Raw genomic sequence first — 13562 nt, 5'->3', positions numbered from 1 at the left:
CTTTAAACTCTACCAGGACCTCTAGTTTGTCAATCTTACCATGCCACTGCCCTTTATCCATGTCTTATTTTCTTTCAGCTTAAATTCCACACTCGGTCATTATAATCACTCCCTTGAATGTACCATCAACTCCCTTGCCTTGCCCTCTCCCCTTTACTTTGACACAATTCCTTGGCTAAAACCCAAGTGCTGGTTAAGTAGAACTCTGTCTATTCTCTGCCCATACCCTAGCAGCTAAATATGGCTGGAGAAACCACGCCGAAAGGTCTCACTTTCAGTTCATGACCAGCTCTGAATTGTACAGGGTAGTCTAGTCATTTAGTTGACCACTCTCCTCTTCCTCTCTCATCTTTAAAATTTCTTCGCCTAACCTCACTCTCAGCTGATGACCTTGCGTATATCACTAAGAAAATGAAATCAATCAATAGAGACCATCCACAGACTCCCATCAGCACATCTGCCTACATACCAGCATTTATTCTGTAACCATATACTCTGCTTTCTTGCCTACCATTTATAGATGAACTATCTGTGCTCGTGTCTAAAGCCGTTCCCTCTATTTGTGCACTAGATTCTGTACCCTCTCACTCTAAGAACTTTGCTAAATCGCCCCCTCCTACATCATTAGTTTTTTCACTTTACGGAATCATTCATATTATAAAAACACGTTTTCTCCCATATTAGAAAAAGATTACAAAAATTTATTCATGCATTTTAGCAGCTTTATTGAGATATAGTTAATATACCATACACTCATTCGAAGTGTACAATTCAGTGGTATTAGCATAGTCATAGTTATATAACCATTACCAAATTCTAATTTTAGAATATTTTTGTTCCTCCCACTCCCACATAAAACTCTGCACCCTTTAGCAGTCTCTTCACATTTCCCCTTCCTCTCCAGCCCCAGGCAGCTATTTACTTTCTGTCTCTATAGATTTGCTTATTCCGGAAATTTCATATAAATGGAATCATACAATACATGATCTTTTGTGTCTGCTTTCTTTCACTTAGCATAATGTTCAAAGTTCATCTGTGTTGTGGCATGTATAAATACCTCATTCCTTTTTATTGATTTTTATACCACATTTTATCCATTCATCAGTTGATGGGCGTTTAGGTTGTTTCCAGGTTTTGGTTGCTATGAACATTTGCATATTATTTTTTGTGTGTGGATGTATGTTTTCATTTTTTTTTTTTTTTTTGGATATATCCAGGACTGGGATTTCAGGGATATATGGTAACTGAGTTTAATATTTTGAGATGCTACCAGACTGTTTTCAAAGGGGGTGCACCATTTTACATTCTCATCAGCAGTGTGTAAGGGTTCCAGTTTCTCCACATCCTTGTCAGTATTTGTTATTGTCTTATAGCTGTCCTAGAGAATGTGAAGCTCCTTGTGCTTTTGATTTGCATTTCCCTACTGGCTAATGATGTTGAATAGTTTTTTCATGTTCTTATTGGTCATTTGTGTGTCATCTTTGGAGAAATGTTCAGATCCTGTAACCATTTTTAAATTGAGTTGTTTTTTAAAATAGTGAATTGTAATGGTTTGTTGTATATTCTACATATGGGACTCTTACCAAGTATGCGATTTGCAAATATTTTCTCCCATTCCTTGGGATGTCTGTTCCCTTCTTGGTGGTGGTCTTTGATGCACTAAGTTTCAAATTTTGATGTAAAACTTGTCTATTTTTTCTTTGGTTTTCTGTTTTCAGTGTCCTGTCTAAGAAATCATTGCCCAACTTAAGGCTATAAAGACTTACATGTTTTCATCTATGAAATGTATAGGTTTAGTGCCTACATTTAGGTTTATGATCCATTTTGAGTTAATTTTGGTATATGATTTGAGATAGGCGTTCATTCCTTTGCCTGTGGATATCCACTTGTTCCAGCATCATTTGTCAAAAAGACTGTTCTTTCCCATTGGATTATATTAACACTCTTGTTGAAAATCAATGAAAAATGTAAAAGTTTATTTTGGGGCTCTAAATTCTATTGTGTTGGCCTTAATGTCTATCCTCATGCTAGCACCACACTGTCTTGATTACTGTAACTGTAACAAAACTTTATCTTAACCTCATTTCTCTTCTAGTCCATTTCTGGAATACCCATCCTGGAAAAACTCTCTGCTTCCTGATGCTGCAGACCTCCTCTGAAGAGTTGTCTACTTTTTTTCCCCTTAGTCCTTTCTCCTAAAAGATACTTCACTCGTAAAGGTAGTCAATGACTTCTGCATTGCTATATCCAATGATAAATTTTCAGTCTTAGCCATACTTGATCATCAGCACTGACACTTGATCACTGTCTCATTTTTAGAACACATTGTTCATTTGGCTTTCAGGGCACTTGAATTTTTTCTTCTCAGTTTCTTTTGCTGTTTCTCCTATCCCTTTACCCCCAGAGTTGGAGTGCACCAGGAGCTAGGCTTTGCTTCCCTTCTCTATGCTCATCCAAATGGAGATTTCATCCAGTTTTATAGCTTTAAATACCATGTACATACTGATGACTCCTGAATTTACATCTTTAGCACAGTCCTCTGCTCTGAACCCTGAACTGATACAGTCACCTGCCTACTAGACATATCTACCTAGCTGTCTTAGAAACTGCAAACTCAACATGTTCAAAACATTTGGGTCCCCTACTCATAAACCTGCTCATTTTCAGTTTTTCTTTTCTCTGTCCTACTGGTTGCTTAGGCCCAAACCTTGGTGGTGGTTCACTATTTCCATTTCCTTATAGCTCTCATAATTTTGTCAAGAAATCCTGTTGGCTCTGTCTTAAAAACACATGCAAGACTGACCCCTTATGTCCATAGCCACCACTGGCTTGAGCTGTGGTCATCCCTTGCCTGGATTACTGCAGTGGTGATTTCCTAACTACTCTCCTTCCTACTACCTTTTTGACTTGGCAGCCAGGGTGATCTCTTAAAAAAAAGTCAAGCATTTTAGTGTTCTGCCTAGAACTCTTCACTAGCTTTTAATTTTCTTCAGAGTAAAACCAAGAGTCCTTAAAATAGTGTATAATCTGGTCCCTAATAGCTCTCTGATCTTTATCTCCTTACATTCTTTCCCTCATGTATTTCTATCCAGCACTGGTCTTCCTCATATATGCCAGGCATTCTTACTTTGCACTGACTAGTCCCTCTGCCTGAGATGACCCTTCTATCTGCAAGATACCCCAGATATCTGCAAGGCTGACTTCTTCACTTCTGTAATGTCTTTGTTTAAATATTGGCTTCCTTAACCACCTTTGTAAAACGATCCCCACTCCACTTTTTCTCAGGACCCCTTTACCCTGTTCTTGTTATTCCATAAAAATTACAGCTTTCTAAGATACTCTATAGTGTATTTGTTACATATATTTTCTTCCATTATTAGAATGTAAGCTCCGTGAAGGTAGGGATGTTTATCTGTTTTGTCCATTAACGTATCCCAAGTGTCTGTAACTCTTTGTGGTATATTGTGGTTGATCAATAAATGCTTGATGAATGTATGAATAAATATGTATGGTTTTGCTTCTTTTCCTTTATGTGCCTTTCTCTACTTGGAAACTCCCATCCTTGCATATCCCTTCTTTCTTCCTGTTATGCACTGCCTCTCCCAGTTATTCTAATCTTTAATAAAAGTCTTGTTTAAAAATGGTTATTCATTCTGATAAAATTATTTCTGTTTGTCCCGATTCTGACATTAGTGTATTTAATTTTCACCACCCTTTGTGACAAAGGAATCTGTGTTAAGCAGAGTCACAGTCAGTTTTTGTTTGCTCAGAGACTTCGTTGATTAAAGCTGCAGAAAGTTTTAGGTTTCTTTTGGCAGTGTCACCATTAGGTGAAAGGAGAGGACAGTGGTTTATAGAAGCTCTGAACTTGGTTGCCGTAGAGGGAAGTTCTCAAATTTCAAGGTGTTTAAGAATCACCCTGGGGAGCACACTAAAAATTAGAGCTTGTTCAAAATGCAAGTCCCTTCTCTTCAATCCCTAAATTTTTTGAATCAATGTGTCCACAATGGGGCCCAGAGTCCGCATTTTCAATAAACACTAGCAGTTACTGAGGCAGGAGATCTAAGAACATGTTAAGAAAATTGCTTTTAGACTCTGAGTATACTTAAGATCTTTATTGGTTCACAGATGTAAAAGAAGGGGTAGGAAAAAACAAGGAGAAATTTTCTTAAATAGGAATTTAGAATATGAAAGGAGAACATATATTTGTTTATACATAAGAAAGACAACTTGCAGACATCCCATGCCTTGAAGGAATCTTTATTTTATTTTATTTTTATTATGGTGACATTGGTTAATGAAATTCAGTAAATTTTAGACATACAATTCAACAGTAAGACACACACCTCCCATAGTTAGATTTCTTTCTGTCACCATATATTTGACCCCTTTTACCCCATTTACCTCCCTCCTGACCTCTACCCTTTGGTAACCACTAGTCTGTTGTCCCATGTTCGTGAGTCTCTGCTTGTTTGTCCTGTTCGTTTAGGAATCTTAAATATTCAGTCATTTAAAAACGAAATGTCTTTGGAATTTCCAGTGCATAGCTCACTATGTTATAGAACAGTCCATCCACCATTGTATTACCATGATTGTTATGATGTTCGTAATTCTGCTGAGCCAAAATATGTATCTTCCTATAATTTTTATTTAGTAGTTCTAGTAGAGTGCTCCAAAGCCACACAGAATAAGCAAACATAGTAAGGTAATTTGTGTTATAATATAAAAGAACTGGAAACAACCTAAATGTCCATCAATGGATGAATGGATAAATGTGTGTGTATACATATGTATACACACACACACATAAAAAGTATACACACAGTGGAATATTATTCAGTCATGAAAAAGAAAGAAATCTTGCTATTTATGAGAACATGAATGGCATTATGCTATGGGAAATAAGGCAGACAGAAAGACAAATTTTTTATCTCACTTATATGTGGAATCTTAAGCAAACAAAAAAACAATCCAGCTCATAGATAAATGAAGATTGGTGGTTGCCAGAGGCAGAGAGTGGAAGATGGGGGGGGGGGTGTCAAAAGATACAAACATCCAATTATAAAATAAGGGGATATAATATATAGCATGGTGCCTATAGTTAATATCATATATTTAAAAGTTGCTAAGAGTAGATATTAAAAGTTCTTGTCACAAGAAAAATTTTGTATCTATGTATGGGTAATGAATGTTAAGTAGACTTACTGTGGTGATCCTTTTGCAATATATACAAATATTGAAGTCATTATATGGAACACCTGAAACTAATATGTCAATTATACTTCAATAAAAAGTTTTAAAAAAGGAATTATAACTCCTTTACTTTCACAGAGATATTTTAAAATATAGTCTATTTCTAACTTGTGAAATTTCATCCACCATGGGAGCAGGATATACACCCTTGCCGTGCTAGACTTTTTTATTCTGCCCCCAAGGTCGCTTTACTGCTCTTCTCCTGGCTTGTCTCAGTGTTTTTCTGTCATCATCTCTGCACTTTCTGCCTTTCTTAATGCTTAAAGTTTTCCCCAGGGTCTGCCAGTGCAGACAGTTTCAAGGTTGTCAGAAGGAAAAGAGCGTATCTTACTTTGGTACATCCTGTTGCCCTAGAGTGTCTTCTTTTTTCTACAGACAGGTTGACTTTTCTTTTATATACAGAGTGTTGATAAAAATGAAATGAAGATGATATACTCAGAGTATACAGTGAGGCAGAAAGATATTCTTTCATCTCATATTTTCCTTCTTTTATAATTTTTCTTATTCTTAAAATAGAAATTCCCTTAGTGGGGGTCTGTTGGTAGTAACTTTTTCAATATTTTTCATTCTTTATCACTTTGGTTCTCAGAGGGTAGCCTCGTTGGACTTGAGGTCCACGTTGACAGTCACTTTCATCAGTTTGGCTTCCACCGTTGCTGTTGAGAAGTTAGCTCTTAGCCTTACTGACATTTCCTTTTTTCCTTGCTGTTTTTAAGATCTCTTTTTCTTAGAGTTTGCTCTTTCGCTGTGACATGTCTAGCTGTTACTTTATTTTAATTTGGTGGGTTTTGGAGTTTCAAGCCGGAGGACTCGTGTCCTCACGTTCTGTTTAAATATCGTCTTCCTCATTCTCTCTGTTCTCTCCCTCTGGGACCCTTCGTTCTTTAGACCTTCTCACTCTATTGTCATCTCTCTCAACCTCTCATTTTCCTTTTTTCTTTTTGGTCTCTCTTCCATATTCTGTGCAGTTTCTTCAGACCTACTTCTATTTTTCATAATTATCTTTTCCTCTTTATGTAGTCTTCTCTTTGACTTGTCTATTAAATTTATAATTTCGATTATTACAGTTTTCATTTCTAGAAATTCTGCTTTAAGATGATGTTTGGTCAATTCTGATAGTCTCTAGCTGTTGAGTCATACTTGTATTACCCTCTTTTATTTCTTTATTAAATATTGTATTACTTTTTTTGGAAATATCCATGTTATATTTTTATCTGATAATTACAATATTGTGAGTCTTATTTTGTGGTTTGTATGTCTGTGGGCTTGTGCTTATAGTGGCATGTTTCCTTCTGTTTAAATCATGAAACAAAGTTTCTTGGAGCTTTATCTGTGAAAATTCTTTGAAGCCTGGTTTTAAGTTTGTTCCTGTACTTTTGCCTGGTACCTGAGGTCACTACCAACTTGGGATCCATTGAAATGAAAATTTCAGCTTAGATTATTTTGTCTATATATGGGTAGTATGAAAGTATGCAAGTTTGGTAAGTTTTTGATTAGGAATTTTCAGGAAAGATATCTGGGATTTTTTTTTTTTTTTTTTTTTTTTTTTTTTTGCTTCTTTATCCAGAGTCAGGAGGAAGACAAACAAGTATTCCTGTTTCTTTCTGCGAAGCTGTTTTTTCCTTATCTACTAAGAATGTTGCTTTTTAGGGAGACCTGGCTTTGTGGAGGGATCTCAGATTGATTTTACCTTGCATTGTTTCCCAAGTTTTCTCTCTGGTTTATTAAGCCGTAGTGATTTTGTGATTGGCATGGCATTAGGGTTCTTCTTTGTTTGGATTTGCAGTTTTTCCTACATTCTGGCATCCCAGGATTTCGTCATCTTAGTTATGTATTTAAAATATTATATAAATAAAATTTGATCTGACATTTTTAGGTGCTGTGTATGGGGAAGGGGTTCTCTACATATATGTGGTCTGCTGTGTTGCCTGAAATGGAAATCTTGAGTGGATTGTTGTATTAATTTTCTTTTTACTCATATGTGCAGAAGTGAAGAGTTGGAAAAGAATTAGGGGCCAGCATCAGAATAGGTCTTTAATAATCATGGCAAGAGCTGTACTTGTCTTCAGGTGGCAAATTAAGTATGTTGTGGTTGAAGAAAATACTGGGCCACAGAGCCAACAGGGATCCAGTGAATGTCTACAAATTTGAAGAAATTATCAGAATAACAGCTATCAGTGCTCTTAGAGATTTGTACTTCAACACATCCCATTATTGCTATACCACAGGCAACTGTGACCTCAGATATATCAAATTACTAGTTCTAACCCAGCCTTCAGCCTTACCTACTAATATATTGTAGTTAATACTTCATTTGTTACTTAAAACAGTAAAGAATTTATAGTAAGATTTCAGCTGGGCGAATACTTGAGTAATTTCTTCCATGCTTTTCCTGAAGTATGCTGCCAAACTAACTTTGGCAGGCTTTTATTTGGTCATTGTTTTGTCATCACTACATATTAAACCAAGAGATTGAGACTTTAGGACTGTGCTTTTTTAGTTGGAGAATAGTTAGGACCGATTAGCTTCATTCAGTGTTTCTGCCTATTCATATGAAATATTATGGGTGGAACAGAATTTATAATTCTTTGGGTAACAAAAGATTATAGTGGAGATAAAATATACAAGAAAAAGCGTTTTAAGCCCACTATCAAGAAATAATCAGTATTAACATTTTGATATATTTTAATTATATTTTAAATAAAAAATTGGGATTACTGTATATATACAGTTTTGTCTTACAGCTTACTTTTGTCATTTATTGGTACGAGCATTCTCCACTTTGTTAAATATTTTTCAGAACTTTTAAATAGCCGCATGTTATGTTCTATGGGTGTGTCATAATTTAAACATTTTCTTATTGGACAATTGAGTTATTTGTAACTTTTTGCTTTTATAAATAATACTAGTGAACATTCTTAGCATACACACATTTGTGCATCTCTTGGATTATTTCCTTTGGATATTTTAAAAGATTATTTATAGGTCAGAGGGTATAAATACTTCTGTGACTTTTACATGTAATGCCAAATTGTATTCCAGGATTATTATATGAATTAGGTTATATTATATGAACTAGGTCTCACTATCAGTGTGTGAGAATACCCATTTTACCACAACTTTTCCAAAATGTGGTGGTGATTTTATGGTAATAATCATTTGAAAATAATTAGGTGAAATGTCATTTTTTTTTATTAATGAGGTTGACTTTATGTGTTTATTTTCCTTTTGTGTTTCTTTTATAAGTTGCCTGTTAAATTTTTTAAAATGCATTTTCCCCCAATAACATGTTTATCTACTTCTTATTGAAACCTACATATGAAATGTATTCACTAATTGACTGTTTTATGTATTGCTAATTATTATTTAGATTTTTGCCTTTAAGTCTTGCTTATGAAATACTTTATTATCAAAGTGTAGCATTAGAGGTAGCACCCAGATTGAAGAATAGAGAAATTAATGAGCTTGAGAAAACAGAGATAGAGAGCTTAAGAAGGTTTTGCCACACATTCTACTATGAGAAGGTAGAGGAGGAAGAGAGGCAGTTCTCGGCATTTTGCTTTGTGTTAGTTTTATGCCTTTTGAAAGAAGTTAAAGTTGGATCTCTATGTTGTATAATTTGCCCTTTTCTTAATCTTTGTAGCCTCCACCAGGCAATGTGAAAATGCCTAATGTACCCAGTACCCAACCAGCAATAATGAAGCCAACAGAGGAACATCCAGCTTATACACAGATTGCAAAGGTTAGTTCATGTTAGGTGTGTAAATTAATATTGGAAGTTACTATGTCAGTATCATTTACAATACTAATATCATTTCGGATCACAATAATTCTTTAAATGTTACATTTCTTATTTAATTTTTAACTTACTTTTGAGTCTGGGTTAGCTTCCTTGTCAACTCTATAGTATTAATACTTCTTTCGCAGCTTATAACATTTACTTTATTCTGTTATTAGCAGTTACTGAATTCATATATTATCTTGGTGTACAATTTGTATAGAGAAATTTTTATTGCCTTTGGTCTCACTTTTTAAAGCATAATACCATTACAATAGCAATGATTGAATAATATCACTGGAAGAAGTTATAATGGGTAAGCAAGGGACAGTGATAGGAAAAGAAGGTGGACAAAATATGAGAAAGGGAGATAAATGGGATGCCTATATCACATAAAGATAGACAGTTATAAACCAGAATTTCTTAACCACATCCTTCTTTCACTTCATAATTTTATAAAATACAAGATATTATATATTCTTGCATTGAGAACCTTATGTACCATTTAACCCAATTCATAAGAGCCAGTTCAGCTCCCCTCTTTTTTCCCCTGTTTTCCTCAACTCTTCCCTTTGTCTCTGTTATTCACTCATTTAGGCACTGAGGTCACCTTAATTTTATTTTCTCAATTACCTTAAGACTCCGACTACTCTTAGAATTTGAGTCCTAATGTGCCCAACATTCCCACTGAGGGTTTTCATAACCAAAAAACCAAAATGGAGGCAATTATCTCCATAATATTTTCTGAAACTGTAATTTTTAGTGAATTCCTGTATTTCGGAAGAACATTTGAAATAGGTTTCCAACATAGTAGTGGGAGAAGCAGGATATAGTGTATCAATGTTACAATACTTTACACTTATGACAACGTAGTCACTTATTATTTTTTGTTCAGGAACATGCCTTGGCCCAAGCTGAACTTCTCAAGCGCCAGGAAGAACTAGAAAGAAAAGCAGCAGAACTAGATCGTCGAGAACGAGAAATGCAAAACCTCAGTCAACATGGTAGTATCCAAAGAAGTTTGAAATGAAAATAACTTAAATACTTTAAGTTATACCTGCACTAGCTTTAGGTCATTCGATTTGTGGATAAAACCCTGTCCTGTTTTTCTATTCTAGCAAGGAGTTTAGAGACAGCAGATTTCCCAGTTGATACTGTGTAGCTCTTGATCTTTGCGATTTGCATAGTCTTTTGATACATTAAAACAGTGTTAGCCTTATCACACAGAAAGTGAATGTGACTATGATAATTTTGGTTTAGTCTAAGGCCAGGAGCCTTTGATTATGCACTTCAGCAGTCTTTGGGTCTAAAGAGACTTGATGAGTAAATGGGAGTGTGCCCTGCATTTGACTGACTCTTCTGGTTATTCAGCCCGGTTTCAAGTTATCTTCCTCTGTTCTAACAAGTATATTGAATCTGTCAAAAAATATTTTAAAAAATGTCTATGGTCACTCTAGGAAGCCTAGGGTATTAATGATGCCAAAGAAAGAAATGTGAATTCGTTATTTGCTATGAAATCTATTCAGGCTATGACTACCAGAGGCCACGTCAGGAGAGTATTTTAAGGAAAGCTATGAGTCTCTGGGTAAAAAGGGATAAGAGCTAGACAAGTCATTATTAATATGTCTGGATGTTGATGGATGACAGGTCTAAGACAACAATAATAAATGATCTGTTTCTTTCTGATCTTAGAATATGTAAGCTGGGGGCCTCCTGAGGATACATTTATCCTGGGCCATTTTCTTGTGTGCAACATCAGAGACAGCATCTCTAAAAGGAGAAACCAAAGGTTTAATTGAGATCAGTTTTTCGAAATACCTCTATCTGTCCTATTTCCTTAGTATTGACTAATACAGGTTATTTCTATGAGACATATTTGAACGAAGGTTGTAATGAAGAGTAGGAAATTAAGAATTAGATTTGCTGTATGTTATATAGTGAATCCTCAGTACAATTCTTTGAAGGGTGGTATGGTTATTTTCACTTTTCAGATGTAGAAACAAAGTCTTCAGGAGGTTAAGTAAGTTGCCCAAGGCCTCTAGACAATAAGTGGCTAGCCATTTCTGTTTCAGAGCCTTGTTTTTTACTGTTGTGCTCTGCTGCTTGTCAAATAAGTATGAGATGTATGAAAAATGCACGAACTACATAAAATTTGAAAAGAATGATAAACAGTAGAGATATGTTGGGGAGAGTCAGAAATAGGTCATGTTTCTTTTTTTCCACTATGAAAAATTTCCTGGTGTATAAAATGTTTGTAAAATCTGACTTTTAAAAGTTGTGAGATTGTAATATCTAAAATGAGAAAATGGCCTTTAGCTGCTATTTTTACCCTCAATTTTTAATGTTTGATTAATTTTAGTTTTTTATTTACACCAACCCTACCTCCACCCCATAACCCTTGTCTCTTCCTAAGCCCTATTTTCAATCTTATTTCTTTAGACATATTTTTTTTTTCTCTCATAGTTTAAATTTGTTTTTCCTCTAGGTTTTTGAAGGTGGTTTAATTCCTTAGTTTCTTTTCATGATTCGTTCTTGTTTTCTTATAGTTTTTTATAGTTTTCTTACATGTGTCTTTTGGGTATTATTTTTTTTTTTGAGACTTTAAGATTGCCAAATCTCAACACTTTGGTGTTGGTTAATTGTATTTACTTCATGGAGTTAACAGTAGAAACCTCGAAAGATTCAGAAGCTGGGTCTTCCCTTGCCAAATGGGTTAGGAATCAGATTTAAGTTGTTGAGGAAGAAATCATAGAGATTTAAAAAGTGCATGGTCTTCATGTGAGAGCCAGACTCTTGGGACTTTGAAATAAATTTGTTTTTAGGGCAGAGTCACAGGGTATGTTCTTGTGTTCTTTTTTTTTTCCTTGTTTTAATTGTATGTAATTACAATTGGCTTCTGCTAAAGTTGCATAATATGCCACTTGAAAATTATTTTACCATCTAATGTTTTCTAAAGTGATTCTGGGAAAAATTTTGAAAGGCATAAAGCTTGGCTTTAAAAGTTCTCAAGAAATGTAGAGATATAGTGTTATATTTGTAAGACACCTATTAAAAGAATAGATGTTTTTATTTATTATGAAACCAAAAAAAAAAACCCACATATTTGTCTTAATATAATTAACCTTTTTTTTTTCTTTTTAATTTGCAGGCAGAAAAAATAATTGGCCACCTCTTCCTGGCAGTTTTCCTGTGGGACCTTGTTTCTATCAGGATTTTTCTGTAGACATTCCTGTAGAATTCCAAAAGACAGTAAAGATTATGTACTACTTGTGGATGTGTGAGTATAGAATAAATTATATATTTGTTCAACAAAATTTATATTTTATTTTTAAAATCCACCTTGCATTGGAACTCATGTTAAGGATAGTATTGTTAACTGGTCTTTTCCTATGGATCTTTTAATTTTCAGAGTGAAACGTATCCTATTTTGGTACTTTAAAATTTTATTATATATGACATTCTAAGTTCTTAGCTGAAGAAAACCAGTATATTGAGAACTGGCATTCTTTAGAGGAAAGGACTTCTCTGTCACAGAAGTAGAATTTTACAACAATTCTTTTTCCTTGAAAAATCTTGTCTAGGCAATAGTTGCTCTGAAAAAATTATGTATACCATTTTATGCAAATCAAGGTCATTAAAATTTTTATTAAAGCATTATGAGTTTTTTTAAAAAATAACAAACTCGTAATAATATAAACTAAAATTTTTGCAGCTTTGAATTTACACTTCATTTTTAAGTGGGTATGAATAGTTTTATTATTGAAAGTAATAATATAAGATGTTTTATTGAATGGGACATTAGGTCATACATTTTAGGCTGTGATGCTCACATTGCTTTCAGTATAATTACAACTCATGGAATACTAAAAATGTCAAGCTGTTAACAGTTTTCTGTATTTACACAGAATTCCCATTTATTCTCTATTTCATTTTTATTCCAAATAGTAATCTCAGCCCTTTTTAATATCACTATGTCAGTAGGAGAGGTAGCCATCACAATTTCTCACCTGCACAACCTCTGAGTTAATGAATAGTTTGTAGGGTGCATTGTTGATGAGGAAATTGTGTGCATTTTTACTGTGATTAGGGAGCCTTTTTTCCCTCCCCTAAATATATAAGATAATTTTCTTCAAAATATTTTAGGAGCATTCTTTACACATGTGAAGTCGCTCTGGAATGTGAGAAGTGATTCCTTATAGATAATACATTTTAACTTTTAGTTTCTTCTTGAGATTTTATTGTTGATTTCATACCTTTTGCTGAATACCCAATGTCAGTAGTATGTTTTTTTTTTTTATTAAAGGGTTCGATTCCATGTGTGTACTTGCTAATCAACTCATTTTATTTAATATATGTATATATATGTAATAATTTTTAATGAGCAGAAATTGGCTTAGCATTTTAGGTTTAATTTCTTTGACATAGTGAAAAACATATTTTTGATGGGGGAAATAGGGCTTGGAAGAAAATTCAATAAGGAATTTAGTAAATAGAGATTGAATTGGGAAGATGATTAATTTTAACTGAGTGA

General features: G+C 34.2%; 1 protein-coding gene across 2 annotated transcripts in view; it reads left to right on the top strand.

Moving 5' to 3' along the window:
- The window catches only part of SCAMP1 (secretory carrier membrane protein 1), an 89378-nt gene that overhangs the window by 28649 nt on the left and 47167 nt on the right, over nt 1-13562 (top strand). For both annotated transcript variants that reach the window (XM_016118845.2, XM_016118846.2), the window contains 3 exons: nt 8897-8995; nt 9927-10035; nt 12180-12308. In XM_016118845.2, the coding sequence (XP_015974331.1) occupies nt 8897-8995; nt 9927-10035; nt 12180-12308 (337 nt within the window). The remainder of the gene's footprint in view (nt 1-8896; nt 8996-9926; nt 10036-12179; nt 12309-13562) is intronic.

Source organism: Rousettus aegyptiacus, unplaced genomic scaffold (assembly GCF_014176215.1).
Source record: "Rousettus aegyptiacus isolate mRouAeg1 unplaced genomic scaffold, mRouAeg1.p scaffold_m13_p_8, whole genome shotgun sequence".
NCBI classification, from domain to species: domain Eukaryota; kingdom Metazoa; phylum Chordata; class Mammalia; order Chiroptera; family Pteropodidae; genus Rousettus; species Rousettus aegyptiacus.
Note: the sequence above shows the minus strand (reverse complement) of the source record. Positions and strands in the feature narration are given on the sequence as shown.